We start from the raw sequence: 19,713 nt of genomic DNA, 5'->3' as shown, positions 1-19,713 counted from the left end.
AGAAAAAAAAGGTACAAAATCCACAAAATGAAGTATAATAAAGGGACTAAATCTGTAAACTACTATATATGTCTCTAGAGGTGGACCCTAATAAAATAAAAGGAAAACAAAATGTGAAAAACACAAAGATTATGTAGAATCTTATGATGTGGTGACAACCACCAGAATACATCCCGCCTACTGCTGTTCAACTTTTATAAATTCCTCATTTACATCATTCCATAATTTTATTTATTTTTCATAAATATAAATATTTTCTTGTCCATAACTCCAAAAAGAAGTCCTTTTTATTTCTGCAATTTCAGAATTTCTTTTCTGTTCCCATTTTGCCCCTCTCGTCTCGTCTACCTCGTCCAACTGAAACACCCCTGCTTCCTCCCACAGTGAAAGCAAAAGCGAAGCCCCACCTTCCACTGTGTGTTCCTGCGTGAGAGAGAAAGCTTTACCAACAGTGAAACCCTAGGAGAGGAGCGTATACAGAGATTCTGAGTTCTCATGAAGGGTTACAGAGACAATGGTGGTGCTGCTGGTGGTTTTGGAGCGCGAAATAAGACAGTGTATGACGACGTATTTGGTGGTCCGCCGAAGTTTGGAGCCACAACTCTTCCTCCTCGCCTTGAGGATTACACTGAGATTTTCCAAGGCTTTCACGCCTCCCGAGGCTCTTCAATTCCTATTCTAGATCTTCCGCCGCCGTGTAACGAGTCCGGCGACGTTTGGTTTGATTTACAGAGCTCTAAGCTTGATTACTCTGAGGTTTTCGGAGGCTTCAACGGCCTCGATTTTGCAGTTTCGTATGAAGAATTGTTTAAAATCTCCAAAGTTGGGGATGGTGATTCCTCGGATGATGTTTGGTATGCAATAATTTACATTGTTTATATGTTCAGTTGATTACCTTCGTTGACATGCTTTAATTCACATAATCAAAATACAAGCATCCGATTATCATTTAAATGATTGTTGCTATGCTGCTTTGAACTGAATTTGTGGTCCGTAGAAGTATTTTTGTAGATTCATCGTATCAAGGACCTGTTCACAAAGAATTCTCTGATAAAGCACTGAACAAAACTGTTGATCTTACATTGCTTTATAACTAGGCCTCTGTGCTTGATAGGAGAAGTTTAGTTGCAGAATTGGTGTTGATTCCTGGCTGTAGGTGGTAGGTGGTAGGTGGTAGGGGCCGAGTTGGTTTTGAGCTTTATTATTTGACCTAGGGACCAATAACATGATTCTCATTGAACCTTCTGTCATTATCTGTAGCTTCATCAGACAAATATCATGAACTTTATTAGGGTAGTCTTCTTTTAATTGAAGCAGGATAAATGAAGTTTATGTGCATTCATATAATTTGATAGTTATCATCCTTTTTGTCATACATATCCATTTCTTCAAAGATTTGTTGTAATACAACCAAGAATAATCTCAAATCATGGCAAATTTTTTCTTTCTTTTCTTGTGGTAGGACTCCTGCTGAAAGTGAAACATTGTCAGATGAATTAGATCCTTATGCCTCAATGGAGATGAATCAACACGTATCCACTGAAGACCCCATTGAATTATTTGGTGTACAATTACAATCCGAGCCTAATTTTGAAGCAGAAAAAGATCTGATCATAAATGATTCTCAATTTCTTGATGTCCCTAATGAAATAGAAAATGAGAAACTGTTCTCATTGGATAACAATAACAATGATGATTCTTCAAGTAATCATTTTGGTGGAGTTTCAGAAAGGAAACAACTCAAGAAATCTCTTTCACAACCCTTAGATAATGTTTATGACACAGAAAGATATAAACCACATCTTTCTGTATCTGATCTCAGCCTTAAAACTCAGCCTTCAAACTTACCACCACCCTCAAGGCCTCCACCTGTCTTATCATCAAAAAAGGGGAATTCAAATTCAAAACTGAAAACTTGTAAAACATTTGCTTTTGAAAAGATGAGAGGTGACAGATCACCACCTTACTTTGATGTTGAGATAGATGCAAGTTCTTCTGCTGCTGCAGATGCTGCAGCCATGAAAGATGCAGTTGAGCAAGCTCAAGCAAAGCTCAGAAGTGCAAAAGAGTTAATGAACAAAAAGAAAGAGGCTCTTCAAATCCATTCAAAGAATAATGTATCAGATAAAAAGGAAAGGGTAAATGGGGATGAAAGAGAAAGAGAAACACACAATAAAAAGATTTCACTTGAATCATATGAGCAGAAGCAAGATTTTAATTTCAAGAATGTAAATGGATTGAATGAGGAAGATGAACACATAAAGGAAGATACTTTAGAAATTAAGACAACAAGTGAAGCTGATGAAAATGAAAGTGAATCATATGAAAACTTGATAGAAATTCAGCTAAAAGATAATGATATGAAACCTGGAGTAAAACTAGTAGAGGAATTTTACAATAAAACCCCTGATGAATGGGAAGAGTATGATGTTGCTTCATTTCAAGAAGCTTTTGAGAAAGAACATGAGAAGGAAGTAAAGGAATCTGAAGAACAAGTGGGCCCACCTGAAATAGTAATAACATTAACACCTCAAAGTGAAGAAGAGAGTGATGATAAAATATCAGAATTGAATCACAATCATGAAGAAGATGAGAATGAGATAACACAAAATGCTGACGTGGCAAATGAGACAACACAAGGAAGTGAGAAAAAGGAAATTGAAAAGGAAGAGGAGTTGACCGAAGAAGTTGAGTCAAAGTCAAACACAGAGGAGATTTCAGATTCATCGGATGTGGTTGACCAAGTGGACAACGAGTTGACTTCCACAAACAATTTCCAAAATGTGAATGAAACATCATCAATGGAAAAGAATGATGAGAAAAACAAGGAAAGAGAAAAGTTGGAGAGAGAAAGAGAGAGGATGAGAAAAGAAGAAGAAGAAAGAGAGAGACAAATAGAAAGGGAAAAGGATCGAATGGCAATTGATAGAGCAACACTTGAAGCACGTGAAAGGGCGTTTTCGGAAACTAAGGAAAGATCAGAAAGGGCGGCTGTGGAACGCGCAACAGCCGAGTATAGACAACGGGCTTTGGCTGAGGCTCGGGAGAGATTAGAAAAAGCATGTGCTGAGGCTCGGGAAAGGTCATTGGCGGAAAAGACGATGGAGGGTAGGCTTAGGGTAGAAAAAGCAACCGCTGAGGCACGTGAAAGAGCCGAAAAATCGGTTGATGATAAGTTTAGTAATTCTAGAAGTATGGGGTTAAGATATCCGAATCAAAATGCATCATCTTATAATAATGGTATGAGAAGGGCATTTTCGTCTTTTGCATATGTTACAGATAAAAAAGATACCCTTTTGCCATCTTTTTGGATAAAGACAAAAGTTTGCAACTTTTTGTCCTATTGACATTAGACTGCGATTGTGATTGCAATACAAAGGTTCTGTCATGTGTCATGTTATGTCGTGTCATAGTCCTGTCGTGTCTTCAGCTTCAAGAATATTCAACATATGAGAAGGGCATTTATGTCTTTTGCATATATGACTGATAAAAAACAAAACCCTTTTTCCATCTTTTTGGATGAGACAAAAGTTTGCAATTTTTTGTCCTATTGACATTAGACTGTGATGTGATTACATTGCAGTACAAAGGTTATGTCAGGGACTCCTATCGTGTCATGAGCTTCAAAGAGTATTCAAATTTTTTTGTTTTATCTAATAAAAAAGATTTTTTATTTTATTTTATTTTATTAATACGACGGATAAAAAGCAAAATTCTAATGGGACAGAAGTTTGATCTGTACCTGTTCTGTCTTGTCATGTCTGTCTATTATTGACAAAAATTTGAAACTTTTATATTCCATTGACATCTGTCCAATGCAAATACAAATACAGTACAGCCTGTCATGTCATGAAGCTCTGACAAAATTCAGTTTTATTTATTTATTTATTTATATTTATAAAAAGTGATTTTTTAATAATATTGTGTTGTGTGTAGGAGGTGAAAGCGAATCACCACAACGGTGTAAAGCGCGCTTAGAAAGATATCAAAGAACAGCTGACCGAGCAGTATGTTATTTATTTTTTTTATATAAATATAAATTTCTTTGGATTTTTATAAATTATAAATTATTATAAATATGGTGTAGGCAAAAGCTTTGGCTGAGAAAAACATGAGGGATCTTCTTGCCCAAAAAGAACAAGCAGAAAGAAACGTAAACATCTTTAAACTTTATTTCTCTTATAAATTTCTAATTTTTTTTTTTTTTTTTTAATTTTTATAATTTCTTATTTTGTGTTATTTATTTTCAGAGATTGGCTGAAAGTCTTGATGCTGAAGTAAAAAGATGGTGTAGTGGGAAACAAGGAAACCTACGTGCATTACTTTCAACCTTACAATATGTATATAATATATCATCCTTATTATTTATCTAATAATAATCAATGATTAAATTATTTATTTATTTAATAAATAATTTTCAGATTCTTGGGTCGGAAAGCGGGTGGCAACCGATTCCTTTAACCGAAGTTATTACTACTGCCGCTGTAAAAAAGGCTTACAGAAAAGCAACTCTCTGTGTGCATCCAGACAAATTACAACAACGTGGTGCAAGTATTCAACAGAAGTATATTTGTGAAAAAGTTTTCGATCTTCTCAAGGTTTGTTATTAATATAATAATATTAATATTAATATTAATATTAATTAATATATTTTTGGTTATATTTTGGAAGTGAATTGTTTTGTGGGTGGTGTGTAGGAAGCGTGGAACAAGTTTAACTCTGAAGAACGTTAGATGTGAAGGATTTGTGGTTTCTTGAGTTGAATCAAAAGCAAAAGGAAGTAATTTTATATATTTTTGTCACGTGGTTTTTTCTATATTCTATAATGTATCAGTAATTCAGTATCAATTCGTTATTATTACCGATCTACCACTTGAATTGATTTGACACGTGTGGGTTAAAATCATATAAACGAGGATCAGTTATGAAGAATAGGGGCGATATATCTATTCTTAATTAATGGAAGATATCGATTCAATGAGTATGGAAGAATCTTTAAACCCTTTTTTGTGAAAATAAAAATGCCAAAAGTCATCTGTTAGATCGTTGAAGGTTGTTGTGTCTATGAAACCTTCAATAATGTTGCAAACAGTCTTTTGGAAGCAATAGAGCACGAATCTTGGTTAAAGAATAATAAATGTGAAGGAGGAAGCACATGAAATCTTGAGGTTTAGAAGATGTTGTTTGAAATTCTATTGTCGATGGACATCATCATATTAGTGTTCAAGTTGAAAAAAAAAATAGTCGTGCATGTTGATATAGGGGGTTTCAATATTCCAAGAATGATGTCTTTTTGCACCTATGGCAATATTTTTTTAGGCTGGTTGCAAACAAATAAAGACCGATGATAAAGCCCTTAGAGAACTTATCTTTGGCATCCCACTTGATATCTTTAATTTCTTGCTGATGCAAAAATGAAAAAAGAATTATAGAAATACACAAATTTAGTCAGAATCTTTAACATTTGTCAAGAAATAACCAAAAACTTAAAGAAATGACTCAAGTAACTAGGTCTGGCAATGAAGCGGCTTTAGAGCGGATTGACCTTGTTCAAAACCCGTTAAGCAATTTTCAAATGATGATCCATACCCGACTTGTAACCCGTATGGTTTTGAATGATTAAACCCATACCCTTATCCAACGGATCAACAAACTTCAACCATTTTACCTGACCCACTTACATTATTAAGTTTAGACTATAATTATTCATTAAAACATAACTGGATTCGATTTCAACGATTCTAGAGTTGATTATATTAGAATATTAGAAAACAAACCTGATTGTGGATTGTGGAATGTGGAATGTCGATCACTTGATTGTAGCATTTTCTTCTTATTCTTGAATCTTGATTGAAGCCCTTTTCTCTTGCTCTTGAGTATTGATTGTGGAATATTGATTTCACAGTCGATTTCAAAGATTATAGAGTTGATTATATTGGGAGTCAACTGTAATTGGTCATTTGGATTAGGAACTCAACTAAGAAGTTGAAGTGGAACGTCTAACAGTCTAACTCCTTGACTCATGTACGTGAAGAATCATAAATGTATTATAACTTATTAATAACTAATTTATATTTCAAAATTTTAGATGGGACGGGTCATAAACAGATCAGATCGATAATGATCCCTACCCGACCCTTTTAATAAAAAGGTTAGCAGCTACGGGTCGTTAACGGGTAAACAAATCATAAAATATGATCAAAACCCATTAATTTTTGTACGGGTTTGGAGCGGATCAGGGTCAAAACCCGCTCCATTGTTAGGTCTACAAGTAAACAAAGAAATTGCAGATGGGACTTCATGGGCTTACCTAATGTGCTTCCACTTTGGTAAGTTTATCTATGATTTAGTCAATAAGTATATTTCTTTTATTTTAGATTTTTGCCATTTTACAATTAGCGCAATCACAAGTGGCATATGGCCAACTGTGATTTCTTCTCACCAAAACTACGATTTCATTTTTTTAAGTCTATAAGAGTTTGTATAAATCTTTAATCTACAAATTGTGTATTAAATACTTGTAAAATTGCAAATGGGAGTCCATGTCCATGTGTGATTTTCTCTCTTCGAAATACAAGTTTTAAAAGAGCATTAACTACAAGGTTTTGTAAATACGATGATGCTTTAAACAATATCTTATAAATACAAACAAAATAACTAAATATTAGATCACTTATGACATTATTAGATGGAAATCCAGTTTCAGTCATTAAAGAGAATTCCTAGAGCTTGAAAATGTGAGAACGAGTTCAAATTTTTTTCTTAGGTGCTAAATATATTGAGTTAATGAACCACGAAATCGCAACACATTAACCAAATTCACAGGCGAGAGCTGTCATCTTTTTTTTTTGTAGTTTTTTTAATTTTTGGCTATTTCTTGAAAATTAATTAGGATTTGGCTAAATTTGTCTTTTTTTTTTTCTCGAGGATTATGAAAGATAATAAAGGTAATGATAATTGGTATTACCGAAGATCAAGAAAACATTGAAGTATGTTTTCTAGCATAGTTCCTTTCTTTTTACACATTAGAGTATCATGCTCTTGCATTAATCCATTATGTTTGTTTTCTAGAATTTCCTTAGCGTACTTCCATTGAGAGATGAACACTTCTCCATCCTTTTGTTCTTTCTCCATGCCTAGAAAGTAACCCATTTCTCCTTGACAATGTTGCAACAAATCTAAACTTATTCTTGACAGTTGACACAAAACAAGCTAAACATCAACGGATTCTCAAGAACACGAAAACTAGGACCTATTTCACAAAAAAAACAAGATTTTAGTACATTGATCTCTTCTTGACCCAAAGCTTTCCAAAATCCGATTTGGCTAAGCTTGACCTACCTTTATAAAGATTAGGCCCTTTTGGTGATAAACCCAAATCCGATCTTGTAAGAACGATTCTTCTCTTGCTTACACGACTTCTCCACTTCTGGTAATTTACTTCTAGCCCATTAATGCAACCAAAACTAAAAAAATGTTAAGCTTTTCGCTCACAGTTATTTAATAAACACATTCAAATTATTATAACACATAAAGTATTCATATAACACTAGATGTCAGACCTATGTATTACATAAATTTATTTAAAAAAAATTAAATATGAAATTCTAAACATTTGAAGTTTGAATTTGTAAAAAAATGAGAAAAATATCGAATTATTAAAATTAAAGTGTTTCTTTTTCTTTTAATTTTTTTTATACTGGAATGTCCGATTTGTCACCCCTACATTTGGATACAATTGTTAAGTTAATACGTCTTAGAAAAATAATTTAAATAAATAAACAAAGGAAACTAATGATACTTTAATTTAGTAATTTTAAATTTAGAAGGAAATTCCATTAATGAAAATAATATGCGTTTATTATTACATTTAAATATTATGTGAAATTTAAAAAAATTTGAAAACTATAAAATGACATTTGAAAAAAAAATAAAATTAATATAATAAGAAAAAACCATGCGACACAATACATTAGAAGAGTACAAGTGACAAAATTATATTCATTTATTAGAAAAAACCATGCGACACAATATATTTGATGTAATTCGACAACAAATACATCAATTTACTGTTTAAAGAAAAGAATAAATACATCAACTTACTTCTTAAAAAAAAGAATAAATACATCATTTTACTGTTTTTTGACATCCCTAATAATCGGTAAGTATAAGTTGAAATATTTCTAAACATGTCATTATATGTTAACCTTTTTTTAAAGAAAAGACTAAATACATCAATTTACTATTTTCCCAAAACTTGAATAAAAGTGTCATTCTAAACTTCTCTAAAGTATTTATAATCAACATTTGATAAGAGTGAATGATGATAATGGCATATTTATGGTTTCACACAGCGTTAACCATTATTTTAAATTCCTCATAAACAGTAGTTTTTTTAATTTATTTTTATACTTCTACATTATAGATATTATTTAAATATGCATGTCCACATCCTGTATCGAAGAGGATATTTACACATGAAACGAAATAGAAACAAAAATGTGGACGTGCCGGAGTGGTTATCGGGCATGACTAGAAATCATGTGGGCTTTGCCCGCGCAGGTTCGAATCCTGCCGTTCACGATTTTTAATATCTGAGTAAAATGAAAGCCTTTTTACCGAATATCATAAATAGTGATATTACAATTAACATATTTGATTTCTTTTTATTTTATATATAAAAGGGATTTTATAAGAAAATAAAAGGACATAACCTTACAAAAGGGCTTTTAATATCATCTATATGTTAAACGGCATATTGCATATTTTACGTGACATATATCGTAATGCATTGTCTACTCAAGAAGACATCCAGCACAAACTGAAGAAACCCCACAAATCCCAATTCACCACGCCACAAACCCCGAAACAGATGGTGTCATATCATTGAAGAAACACCAATTGAGATCATGTAACTTGTAAAGCAAAGAATGCCATGCACTCAGAATCATGGTGTCAATAAATGAAAATACTAATATATATATATATATATATATATATATATATATATATATATATATATATATATATATATATATATATATATATATATATATATATATATATAGCAATATTACTTACTTTTAGTTCATTAACTGTTCCTTGACTCCTTGAATGTGCTCTACCGGTCAAGTCATCAACATATCTATAATTTCTTTCTTTAAGAACATGTTTTTGTTTTCTCTTTGACTCCTTAAAATTGTTTAAACTATTTTTTTTGCCATTAAAAAAACATTATTTTTTATGTTGTTTAGAAAATATTATTTTTGAAATGACCGATGATAATGATGCTTGGAACAAGAATCACTACAAACAAATTGTGATTTAGTGGCACAAAAGTGACACGTGATTTGGTTTGTGCCATTATATATATATATATATATATATATATATATATATATATATATATATATATAATTTAAAGAATTTAATGACATTTAAAAATATAATCTACCAACATCTTTTGTGCTAGTTAACCACCTACATACTCCTGTCAACCTCCTCATCATAATCTTCCACCCTATCTTCTTCATCATCACTATATGAACTTCAACCAACATCATCGCCATCTCAAGCAAACAATTTGCCTCACCAACCAACGAACTTGACCCGTTCGTTAACATTTGACCCGTTTCGTTAAAACCAAATTTTCTAGTAGTGACTCTTACAATCTCCACATGGGGGTCTTGCAAGGTCTTGAAGCTTTGCGTAACAAATTTTTTCTTGGTGTGCAGATAGAAGATAAGCAAAAAATTACTTGGATTTCTTGGAAGAAAGTCATAACACATAAAAATAATGGTGGTTTAGGAGTGTGCATTTTTTTTTGCCTTAAATCGTGTTTTTTTATTCAAGTGGGTGTGGCGGTTTCTTTCTAGCCATGACGCTGTTTGGGTGAAAGTTTTTAAGGCGATCCATGGGAGAAAAAGCTTTAATTGGGTGCTCTTTGCATACTGGTAGCTCTTTTGTTTGGATTGATATCTTGAAAGTGGCTTCCCAATTGTCTGAGAAAGGCATAGACTTATTTCAGTTTTGCAAAAAAAAGGTTGGTGATGGTGCTCTTACTTTATTTTTGGAGGATGCTTGGCATGGTGATTCTTCTTTTAAGTCTCAATTATCGAGAATTTATAATTTGGAGTTAAGTAAGTCTACTCAGGTTAAAGATATGTTGGAACATTCGTCTTTGTGGTTATCTTTTCGCTGGTTTTTTGGGGGAGGGGGGAGTGGGGAAACTCCCGATCGCAAGAGTTCTTGGCTTTAGTTGGTAATTTTTCCTTGTCTCCTTTATCAGATGGGTTTGGTCGCTTACAGGTGATGGGTATTTTTCTGTGTCGTCCGCGCACATTTTCTTGGATGACAAGATGTGACGTGTTTCTTCTCACTCCACTAGGTGGTGCAATGTGATTCCCATCAAGGTGGATATTCTAGCTTGGAGACTATCTACGGATAAACTTCCTACTATAATTAATCTTGATATACGGGGGATTGATGTGCCATCTCTGCTTTGCCCTATTTGTAATGCTGCTTTGGAAAGTTCTTCTCATTTGTTTTTTTTTCTTGTCGACGCTTCGGAGTTACAGGTGCAAATTTTTGGTTGGTATGGCTTTGATGTTCATAATTTGCTCTCATTTTCAGATCGGTGCTCTTGGTTCATGCCTTTTCGTCTTTCCGGTAACGCAAAATGTGGGTGGAGGGTATATTTTTTCGGCTTGATGGGTGGAGGTAATATTTTTTCGGCTTGGTGGCATATTTGGAAATTCCGGTATGCCTTGCTTTTTGCGACTCTCAAGCCGAAAATGGGACAACTTTTTGATAATTTTGTCACTCTACTTTCTTTTGGTGTAATGCTAGGTTAAAAAAAAACATTAACTGTGTGGATTGGCTCAAAAGCCCCTTGTTTGCTGTTTCTTGATGTTTTTGTTTGGTTAGTTTCTTACTAGTCGATTTCTAATAAAATTTTGCTGTTCAATATATATATATATATATATATATATATATATATATATATATATATATATATATATATATATATATATGCATCACTCTCATCATCTTTATCCCCATGATCAACCACATCATCTTCCTTATTCAGGCCTTTTCCCTCCGACCTCATTGATTTCTCCGCTTCCTTCTTTCTTCACCAAAACAATAAAAGCACACTCAAACACTCACAAAAGGGCCAAAGTTAGGGTAACGAATGATTTCAATAGACGGAGGTTGCCAATTGAGTCAAACCCTAGAAGTTAGTATCTCTATATAGGACATAATCGCCGATAAATAGGGTTTCTTCACTCAGCAAGGTCGTGTCACGCATATTCTAATCTCGCCACAATGTAACGCTTGGTCAATGTATTATTTCAATTCTCAACTTTGGAGTTCTTGTGGGAACTCGACGAGTTGGGGAGCTCCAACTCGTTGTGTAGAGACTCTTTTGTCTGCAACTTTTAAGGATCCAACTCGATGAGTCGGGGAGTCCCAACTCGACGAGTTGACGGCTAATGATGAAACCCTAATTTTAGGGTGTTGCACCCTATTTAAAGGACTTAAACCCTTTTGGCTAGCCTCCTTACCAGCCTCCCTGTACATAAAACCCTAGATTCGTGTTTCATCTTGCAAGCTTCTGTGTGGTGAGCTTAACGAGTGGTTTTTGGTGATTTTTGAAAGGAGCTTAGAGGTGGGAAGCAACTAGCTTGAAGGAGGGGCTTTAGATCCAGAAAATCTTCTTCAAGGGCAACATCTTTGAGGTATAAAGTCGACACCTTGTCATGTAGTTATCTAGATCTCCTTGCTTGAAGTTTAAGCTTGATTTTTGGGTATTTCGTTGAGTTATCCAAGAAGAAGAGGTTTCCAGGGGTTGATAGGGTAGATTTGACTCCTTCAATACCTCTTGAAGCTTAAAGTTGCAAACTTTATTGGTCTCTATATCCCATTCATGCAATATGTCCATTATGAAGTCATAAATGATCCTTAGAGGGTGTTTCTAGCATGCATGGACGTAAAGTGGGACACTTTACATGATTTTTCCACCTTGGGACATCAAATCTGTGTTTTAGAGCATTGGAGTGAGAGTTTAAGGGCTTAATGGGTCAAGATCCTCTTTAAAGAACCTAAGGTTTGAGTTGGAAGCTTTATGGATGATTCTTGAGGGTAAAGTTGGAAACTTTACCCTTCTAGACATCATTTTGGTTGGGATCTGAGGTTTGGAGTCCTTGGATTCAAAGGAAGCGGCTTAATGCATTCAGAAGTTGGTTTTATGGTCAACTCGATGAGTTCATGAGTGAATTCGACGAGTTGGTGGGATTTTTCGCGATCCGACCAGTCAACAAAGGAACTCGATGAGTTGATAGCCAAACTCGACGAGTTGAGTCAACTCGGAATGTTGACCTTGACTTTGACTTTGACTAAGGTTGACTGTTAGGGTTGAAGTATTGAGTTGAATGTAAGAAGCTGTTATGTTTAGGGATTGAGTAGAGCTGATACTCGGAGCCGGGACCTATTCAGCTACTGTCAACATTTGAGGTGAGTTTTCTCACCATACCAATGGGTCGAAGGCACTAAGGTCGGCCCATATTATTCAGCTGTAATGATTATGTGCTATCAATGTGTATATGTACTTATGTGAAGACCATGTGGGGGTTCCCATGACAGTTGGTCGAGACCATGTGGGGATTCTCATGGCAGTTGGTTAAGACCATGAGGAGGTTCCCATGACATTCGGAGTAAGACCAAGGAGAGTTCCATGGCATCCTTATATGTTTGTTTGTATATATGGCTCATGTAGACTTATATGATTGCAGGGCCGACCCAAGGGCAGGGCGAACTGGGCCACTGCCCAGGGCATCAACAACTGATCATGGATTTCATGGGGCATCATATTTTTATCATCTCTTATAGGTATTATCTTAGTTGGGCGAAGAATTTGATCCACAAATACTCCAACCGGTAAGGGGATAAAGTGCACGCCTCTTTGAAGAAGTCGAGGAGACTGTTAGAACTACGAGGTGGCCTTTGAGGTTTGTCTGATTCATTAATTATCTAGTTTATAAAATGCAAACTATATTTTGATTATTACTTAGTTTCTAATTTCTTATACACGAGAGGACTAGGTTTTTTTAGCATTATTCTTGTATCTTCGATATCTTTCATACCGAGGGGGCATGGGCGATCTGGAAAGGAATGAGGAATGAGTATTGTGGACTAAGGCACAAAGGTTCCAGAACTGAAGACGAGATTCAAGCATTTAGGTTTCTATTATAACTTTAAACATATAGTCTATCAGTTACTTGTCTCTCTATTAGAAATTTAGAATTGAACCTAAGGATCTCACGTCCTGAACTCTTGTGTATGTTTCCACGATATTGTTTTAAAACTTATTTCATGTAATTTCATCTTTAAATGATAAATTAGAATCGTTTCTAGTCTTCTAAATTAGGGTCAATGTATTTTCTTACTAATTTCATCTAGGATTGATTATTTTTTGTTATTTTAGTAGTTTAGTATTTAGATTTTTTTGAGATCAGTTTATTTGGTTTTGAATTTTTAGTGTTTAATTTGAAATTGATAAATTGAATGTGCTTATTAAAAGTATAAAAGAATGGCTTCATAGTTTTGATGCAAAGTTCATTGCATTTAGCTTCAATTCAATAATTATTACATGACTTCATAGTTTTTTGGCTGTTTATGTTTGTGTTGTTAATGAGTTGTTTTTTTGTTTAAATTATATTTTTTATGATTCAATGCCAGTCTAAAGTTGAAGCTGAATTATAGGTTTCTAAGACATCACTCTGTTGTTGGAAGTTTCATGCAAAGTTCATTGCATTTAGGCGTTCGCCCTATAGTACATTCCCTTTTCAGAACTGATGTGCGATTTTGGTGCTGCTAGGATGCTAATGTCACTATTGAGTTTGCTGTTGATACCTAATTTTTTGAGTTTTCCTATGTTTCAGTTGGTTCTAAACGGTTCTGCCCTTACTTGGGTGTTTGTATTTTATTTGGTTGGTGTTGCTTTTGCTTCTTTTCATTTTAGTTGTTTCAAAAATTGTATAGACCAGTTACCACCCAGTCTCTTTTTTCTTGTTTCATATAAATTTAGATTATTATGATGTCTGTGGGTTTGATATAGGGCATTATTAAGTCTTTTCGCCCTGGGCATGAAAAACCTATGGACCGGCCCTGTATGATTGTATGTGTGGTATGTTATAGGGAAGTCACTAAGCATTAGCTTACAATTTGTTGGTTGTTTTAGGTACATCGGGATCTAAGGGCAAGAGCCTGATCTTTTGAATACTCTGATCTTTTGAATAATTGTAACGCTCTGTTCCGAATTGACTCCTAGTCTGAGGCTGTGGCTCGAAGGTCGGTCATTATAAGGATTATGGCTCTTGGGAAGGTAAGATCTAGGCCCATTTGGGTGCGGGTGATGTATTAGAAGTGATCCGGGTGTTCGGTTCGTGTTTTGGAGCCTAGGGGTATTTCGGTAAAGTGGCAGTTCGAGCTTTTGTGGAAAATGGATTTTTGTTCGGGAGGTCTTAAGAAAGGTTTGATTTGTTAGAAGTGTAGGGCTTCTCGTCACCTTTACGTGGATATAAGGATCGTCAGAATCGGGTTTATAACGAATAAGTTATGGCTTTCGGAAGTTTTGTGGTTTTCAGGCTTAGCCGAGTACACGGGGCGTACACAAAGTGTACGTGGGGCGTACTAGCAAAGAAGGTAGTACGCTGGGCGTACCTTGGAGTGCGCTAGGCGTACTAACCAGGATAGTCGCGAAAGTTCCCAGGAGTACGCTGGGCGTACCATATGTACGTTGGGCGTACTCCAGTCAGATCAGAACCCTATTTTAGGGTCTTGGACCCTATTTAAGCTCCTTATCTCATAACCTAACCCTAATATCTTCAGCCTCCATCCCTCTAAACCCTAGAAATCGACCCTTAGCCTCCATTTGAGTGATTCTTGAGCTTTTTGGTGATTTAGTGGGTTTTTGGTGCTTATTGTGGAAGAAGGAGTTCCTTAAGGAAGCATTGCTTGGCTTGAAGCTTGTGGATCCAAGCCCTAATCATATTGATCTAACTCCAAAAAGTATAAAGTTTGGATCTTGGTGGCTTTCTCATGTGGATCTAGTTGGGTTATGACTTGTTATGTTTGGACCTTGAAGAAGAAGGAACTTGGTGATCAAGCTATGGTTGGAGTCAAGCTTCTAGATCTAGAACCTTCATCAACTTTGCAAGCTTTTGGAGGTATAAAGTCTCAACCTTGTCAACTCTTTCATGTGGATCTACCATTGTGAGTTTTAGTTCATTTTGGTCCCAAGGATGGAACTTTATGGTTGAAATCCGATTCTTAGGCTTTGAGTTGCCACTCTTAGTGTTAAATGAGTCCCTAAGGCAGAAAGTTGCCATCTTGGAAGTCTTAATGGGCTCATGCATGATTTAAGACCATTTCCTTGGAAGTAGATGATCATTTTTTTTGGAGTTTGAGCTTATGTGGGCCATGCAAAGCCGTCAAGTAAGCAACTTTATGGTTTAAGACGTTGAAAAGGACTTGGATCTGTGTTTGTAGCTTCTGGAGTAGAGTATTAAGCACTTAATGGGAAAGTTGCTTAACAGGGGATTACGCTGAGCGTACGTGCAGGTACGCCTAGCGTAAGCATCATTTGGCCTGTACGCTTAGCGTACATAGGAGTACGCCCAACGTACTCATCAGTTATGGGCTTATTGTGTTTTGGGCCTCGGTTTGGGCCATGCAGTGGACTTTGGGCCTTTAGGCCTTAGTGGACCATCAGAAGTCAGATGTATTGGGCCAAGGATATGTTTGGGCTTAGGGTAAGGCCCATTAGAGGGATTGGGCCCAATTGAGCAAATTGGGCCATTAGTGGGCGTGGAAAGCCTACCTAGTGTTGGGCTTTAGTATAAGGTCCATTAGAAAGATCCGGACCCAATTTGGAAAATTGGGCCATTGATGGTTTTATGGACATTATAATGATGGGCTTTTGTTTTGGGTTTGGGCCTTAGTTTTGGATCATACTGGGCCATGGGTAGAATGATAATTTTACCCCATGCATGGATTAAGGATTATGGTATGGGACCCAATTGCTAATTGGGTATATTGATTGGTATTGTTAACTCGGGAAGTGGACAGGGTAGCAGCTAAGGATTTCTTTTGGGAAGCTTCTGCATTCGAGGTGAGTCTCCTCACCATACCAATGGGTCTAAGGCACCAAGGCTGACCCATTATGCATTATGTGATACGCTAGTTGATTTCGTGATATGTGGTATGCTAGTTGATTATGTGGTATGTGATATGCTAGGTGTTTCTGTGTATTGTGTATGGAAGACCTGGGGGGTTCCCGAGGCACTTAGGTGTAAGACCTTGGAGGGTTTCCTTGGCTTCCTAGGTCAAAGACCTCGGGGGGTTCCCGATGCACTTAGGTGTAAGACCTTGGAGGGTTTCCTTGGCTTCCTAGGTCAAAGACCCGAGGGGGGGGGGGGGGGGGGGCTTCCCGGGGCATTGGGCTAAGACCATGTGGGGGTTCCCATGGCACCCGGAGTAAGACCCTGGAGGGTTTCCAGGGCTTCCTTATGTGTTGTTTTGCATGGCTTATGTGTTCTGTATAGTTGTTTAGCTAGCATGATATGTGGTACGTGTTTGTGTGTGGGTATGCTCTAGAAACTCACTAAGCTTCGTGCTTACAGTTTTGTTTATGGTTTCAAGTATCTTCGTTTTCAAAGGAAAGGAGCCGACTCGATCGCAGCGCATCACACCATGTTTTCCGCAATGAAAGATTTTGGGATGAACTCTGATAAATGTTTTTAATTAACAATGTTTTGGAATGTTTGGAATAAATGATATCTATGTTTGGGTTATATTAAAAATGAAAATTTTACCCCTGATTTTGGGTCGTTACAATAATTTAATCGATGTAATGGAATTTTTGAGAAATACTTTATGGTTGGAATTTACAATTAAGGAACATGGATTATTATTTAAATGAAAAATTTTAATTGAAAAGTTGGGCTGTTACACACAACCTTCACTAAAAGGTTGCATGGTGACCAGTCCAACCGTTACCTCGCTAGTCCATTAACATAGGGGGCGTTAAAGGGGGGAGGGGAAAGTGGGCAGCTGTATATTGCCCAATTTTTTTTATTATATTTATTTATTTAAAATTAAAAACTTATATTAACAATAAGGACCATTTTTTTCTCGATCGCCCTAGACCTTTGAGGATATTTAAATCCTCAGGACCGACCCTGTCCATCAAGTTCACAAATTTAAAACTTTAAAAGAATTACATAACGAGAATCGGGATACATATGCTACAGTAGATGGTTTGGTGATCCTTTTCCATCTTTTATTGATATTTTGTATCGTGTATTTCTTGCGGATCATATGAAATTAAATAGGTTTCAAAAGCAATGTTTGTGGTCATTAGAACAATATTTTGCATTATATGGTAATTTCAGATGAACATTATTTTCAAAGACACTAAATCGTGGATATATTCTTTATATGAGTCAATACACAATTTCTTATGTCACAACTAGGAATTCTGATACGTTGTAGACACTTAACAAAGAATGACATTGTACCTAAAACTAGAAAACATGTATGGTGTTATTCAATGACAACAAAATTCCATCAAATACCCTATACAAACTTTCAAATAGTCAACAAAAGTTGGAAACCCTAAAAATCCCGGTTCAAGTCCATTTTGGACTAGGATTTTCTTATTGGGCCTAATGGACCAATAAGCTTCCAATTTGACTATTTTGGGCTTAGAACTCTTATATGGGCTCTAATTGAACCCACTTTCATTTATTTTAACATTTTGGGCCATAATGGACCTAGAATGAAATAAAATATTCTTATTGGACCATAACAAACTTAATTAGCTCTAAAGGGCCATAAAACTCATACCTTGATTGTTTTGGGCCGTGAACCATCTCCAAATACCAATTGGGCCGAAAATTATCAAATTGGGCTCATAATATGGATTTAAGCTCAAAAAGGCCCAAATTCTTTTCTTTCTTCTCCCTCTCTCGGCCCAACTACAAAAAAGAGGGAAAAGAGTTGACTTATTGATGCCACCTCACAATTGTACATGGGGTATCCATGCACTCTTCTCATGTTCCCATGCATGTCCACTCAACTCACTCTCTTCTCTCTCGCCTTTCTATCCTCGGCCGAAGACACCCAACACACACACACATTTCATCCATCTTTTGCAAACAAAACTCTCTCTAGAAAAGTTCTTTCTTCTTCACAAATTTTCGAAGATCTAAGGAGGATCAAGGAGATTTCCACCAAAAACTCACTCCTTCCTTGGTAAGTCCTTACACCTCTAAGTTGTATAACTTCATTCTTGTGTTAAGATCATTCATTCTAAGCATTTTTGTGATCATACTCTTAGAAAACCTCCATAAGTTCGAAAGCAACCCAAGAAAGCTTCCTAGGGCCGAGAATAACATCAAACTTCTTCCATTTCTTCAAAACCGAGATCCACAAGAAAAGGTGAGTTCATACCCCTCTCTTTTCGGTTTTCACAAGTTTTATGGGGGAGAATACAAGTAAAATGTGTAGATCTATGTGTATGTGTATGCTATGTATGATTTCATGTATGTATGTGTGATTATATGTGTTTATGTGGTAAATATGCAACAAAAAGGGAAGAAATCACGAAATCTATGGCACAAGAAGGAAAACAAACATGAACTAAGATATATTACACTAAAAAAGTCAAGAAAAATACCCTCTAAGATTAAAATAAACATATTGCAACATAAAACCCATTTTTGGGCTTAATTTGTCAAAAAAAAAAACAAAAGTTGGGTTAAAAATTGCCATTCACGGTTCTTCTTAAGGATCAAAAGAGTCAAAACAGTTAAAATAAATGTTCTTATGAATATTATGCTCTTCAAAGGATTAGAAATGTAATTTGTAGCTTAATGGGCCAATTTTTGGGCTTTTCGGCCCATTAAGCCCAAAATTGCGAAAAACATAATTTCAAGGGACTGAAATGATCAATTCCTCAAAACAGGGGATAAAGAGGGTAAACAAACCAATTCAGGGGTTAAAATGATTTATTTTCCAAACAAGGATCAAAAATGTAAACTTTTTGGATTTTGGGCCAAAATTGTGAAAGTGCGAAAAGTTGGGCTTTAACTGAAAAACTCTTTACTGGAAGGGCTGAAACTGCCAAAGAGTAAACTTTGAACTAAAAACATCACTTAAACAAGTCTATGGGTAAAAAATGCCAAGAAAATGGTTTAAGGGCCAAAAATGTATTTTTTTAAAATAAAGGGACTAAAATGGTCGTTTTTATTAAAGAAAGGCTGAATAGGTCAAACCAATATTTTGAGTCAAGTATTTTGGTTTAAGATATTTGAGTCAAAGGAATACCAATTTACAACTTATGAAAATAGAATGAAGAATATACATATATTTTCAAATATCATTATAAACAACCGAACGGTCTCGTGTCGATACGAAGATAACAATCGACAATCAAACTTTCCAACAATTATACTATACTTAAAACAAGTAAATATCCAAATAGCTGGGCTTGAAAGATCCTAATCATGCTTATCGGACCTTCGTGGCCCATTGACATGACTTTTGGGCCTAACGCTAATAATAACACATGTCTATTGGGCCTCCTGTGACCCAATTACATGTTAAGGGACCCTCAATGGCTCATATGTGCTATTGGACCTTGGTGGC

General features: G+C 35.6%; 1 protein-coding gene and 1 non-coding gene across 2 annotated transcripts; both read left to right on the top strand.

The window, feature by feature from the left end:
• The first annotated feature begins 228 nt into the window (after positions 1-228).
• On the top strand, positions 229-5,041 carry LOC145166793 (uncharacterized). The gene is made up of 7 exons (XM_079085833.1): positions 229-854; positions 1,463-3,240; positions 3,937-4,007; positions 4,088-4,153; positions 4,251-4,340; positions 4,422-4,598; positions 4,698-5,041. The coding sequence occupies exons 1-7, from the start codon at positions 496-498 to the stop codon at positions 4,731-4,733; spliced, it is 2,577 nt and encodes an 858-aa protein (XP_078941959.1). The 5' UTR covers positions 229-495; the 3' UTR covers positions 4,734-5,041.
• A 3,460-nt stretch (positions 5,042-8,501) lies between these two features.
• On the top strand, positions 8,502-8,583 carry TRNAS-AGA (transfer RNA serine (anticodon AGA)). The gene has a single exon. It is a non-coding gene; the product is annotated as a tRNA-Ser (tRNA).
• Positions 8,584-19,713: the final 11,130 nt, after the last annotated feature.

The sequence above is a fragment of the Lactuca virosa genome, chromosome 3 (genome assembly GCF_052849685.1).
Source record: "Lactuca virosa cultivar CGN04683 chromosome 3, Lactuca_virosa_CGN04683_v6, whole genome shotgun sequence".
Classification (NCBI taxonomy): Eukaryota; Viridiplantae; Streptophyta; class Magnoliopsida; order Asterales; family Asteraceae; genus Lactuca; species Lactuca virosa.
Note: the sequence above shows the minus strand (reverse complement) of the source record. Positions and strands in the feature narration are given on the sequence as shown.

Excerpts from the sequence above, each read along its gene's own strand:
- LOC145166793 (XM_079085833.1), top strand. The coding sequence starts at position 496 with ATGAAGGGTTACAGAGACAATGGTGGTGCTGCTGGTGGTTTTGGAGCG. Across the intron at positions 855-1,462 it reads GATTCCTCGGATGATGTTTG|GACTCCTGCTGAAAGTGAAA; the intron begins GTATGCAATAAT and ends TTCTTGTGGTAG. Across the intron at positions 3,241-3,936 it reads TGCATCATCTTATAATAATG|GAGGTGAAAGCGAATCACCA; the intron begins GTATGAGAAGGG and ends TGTTGTGTGTAG.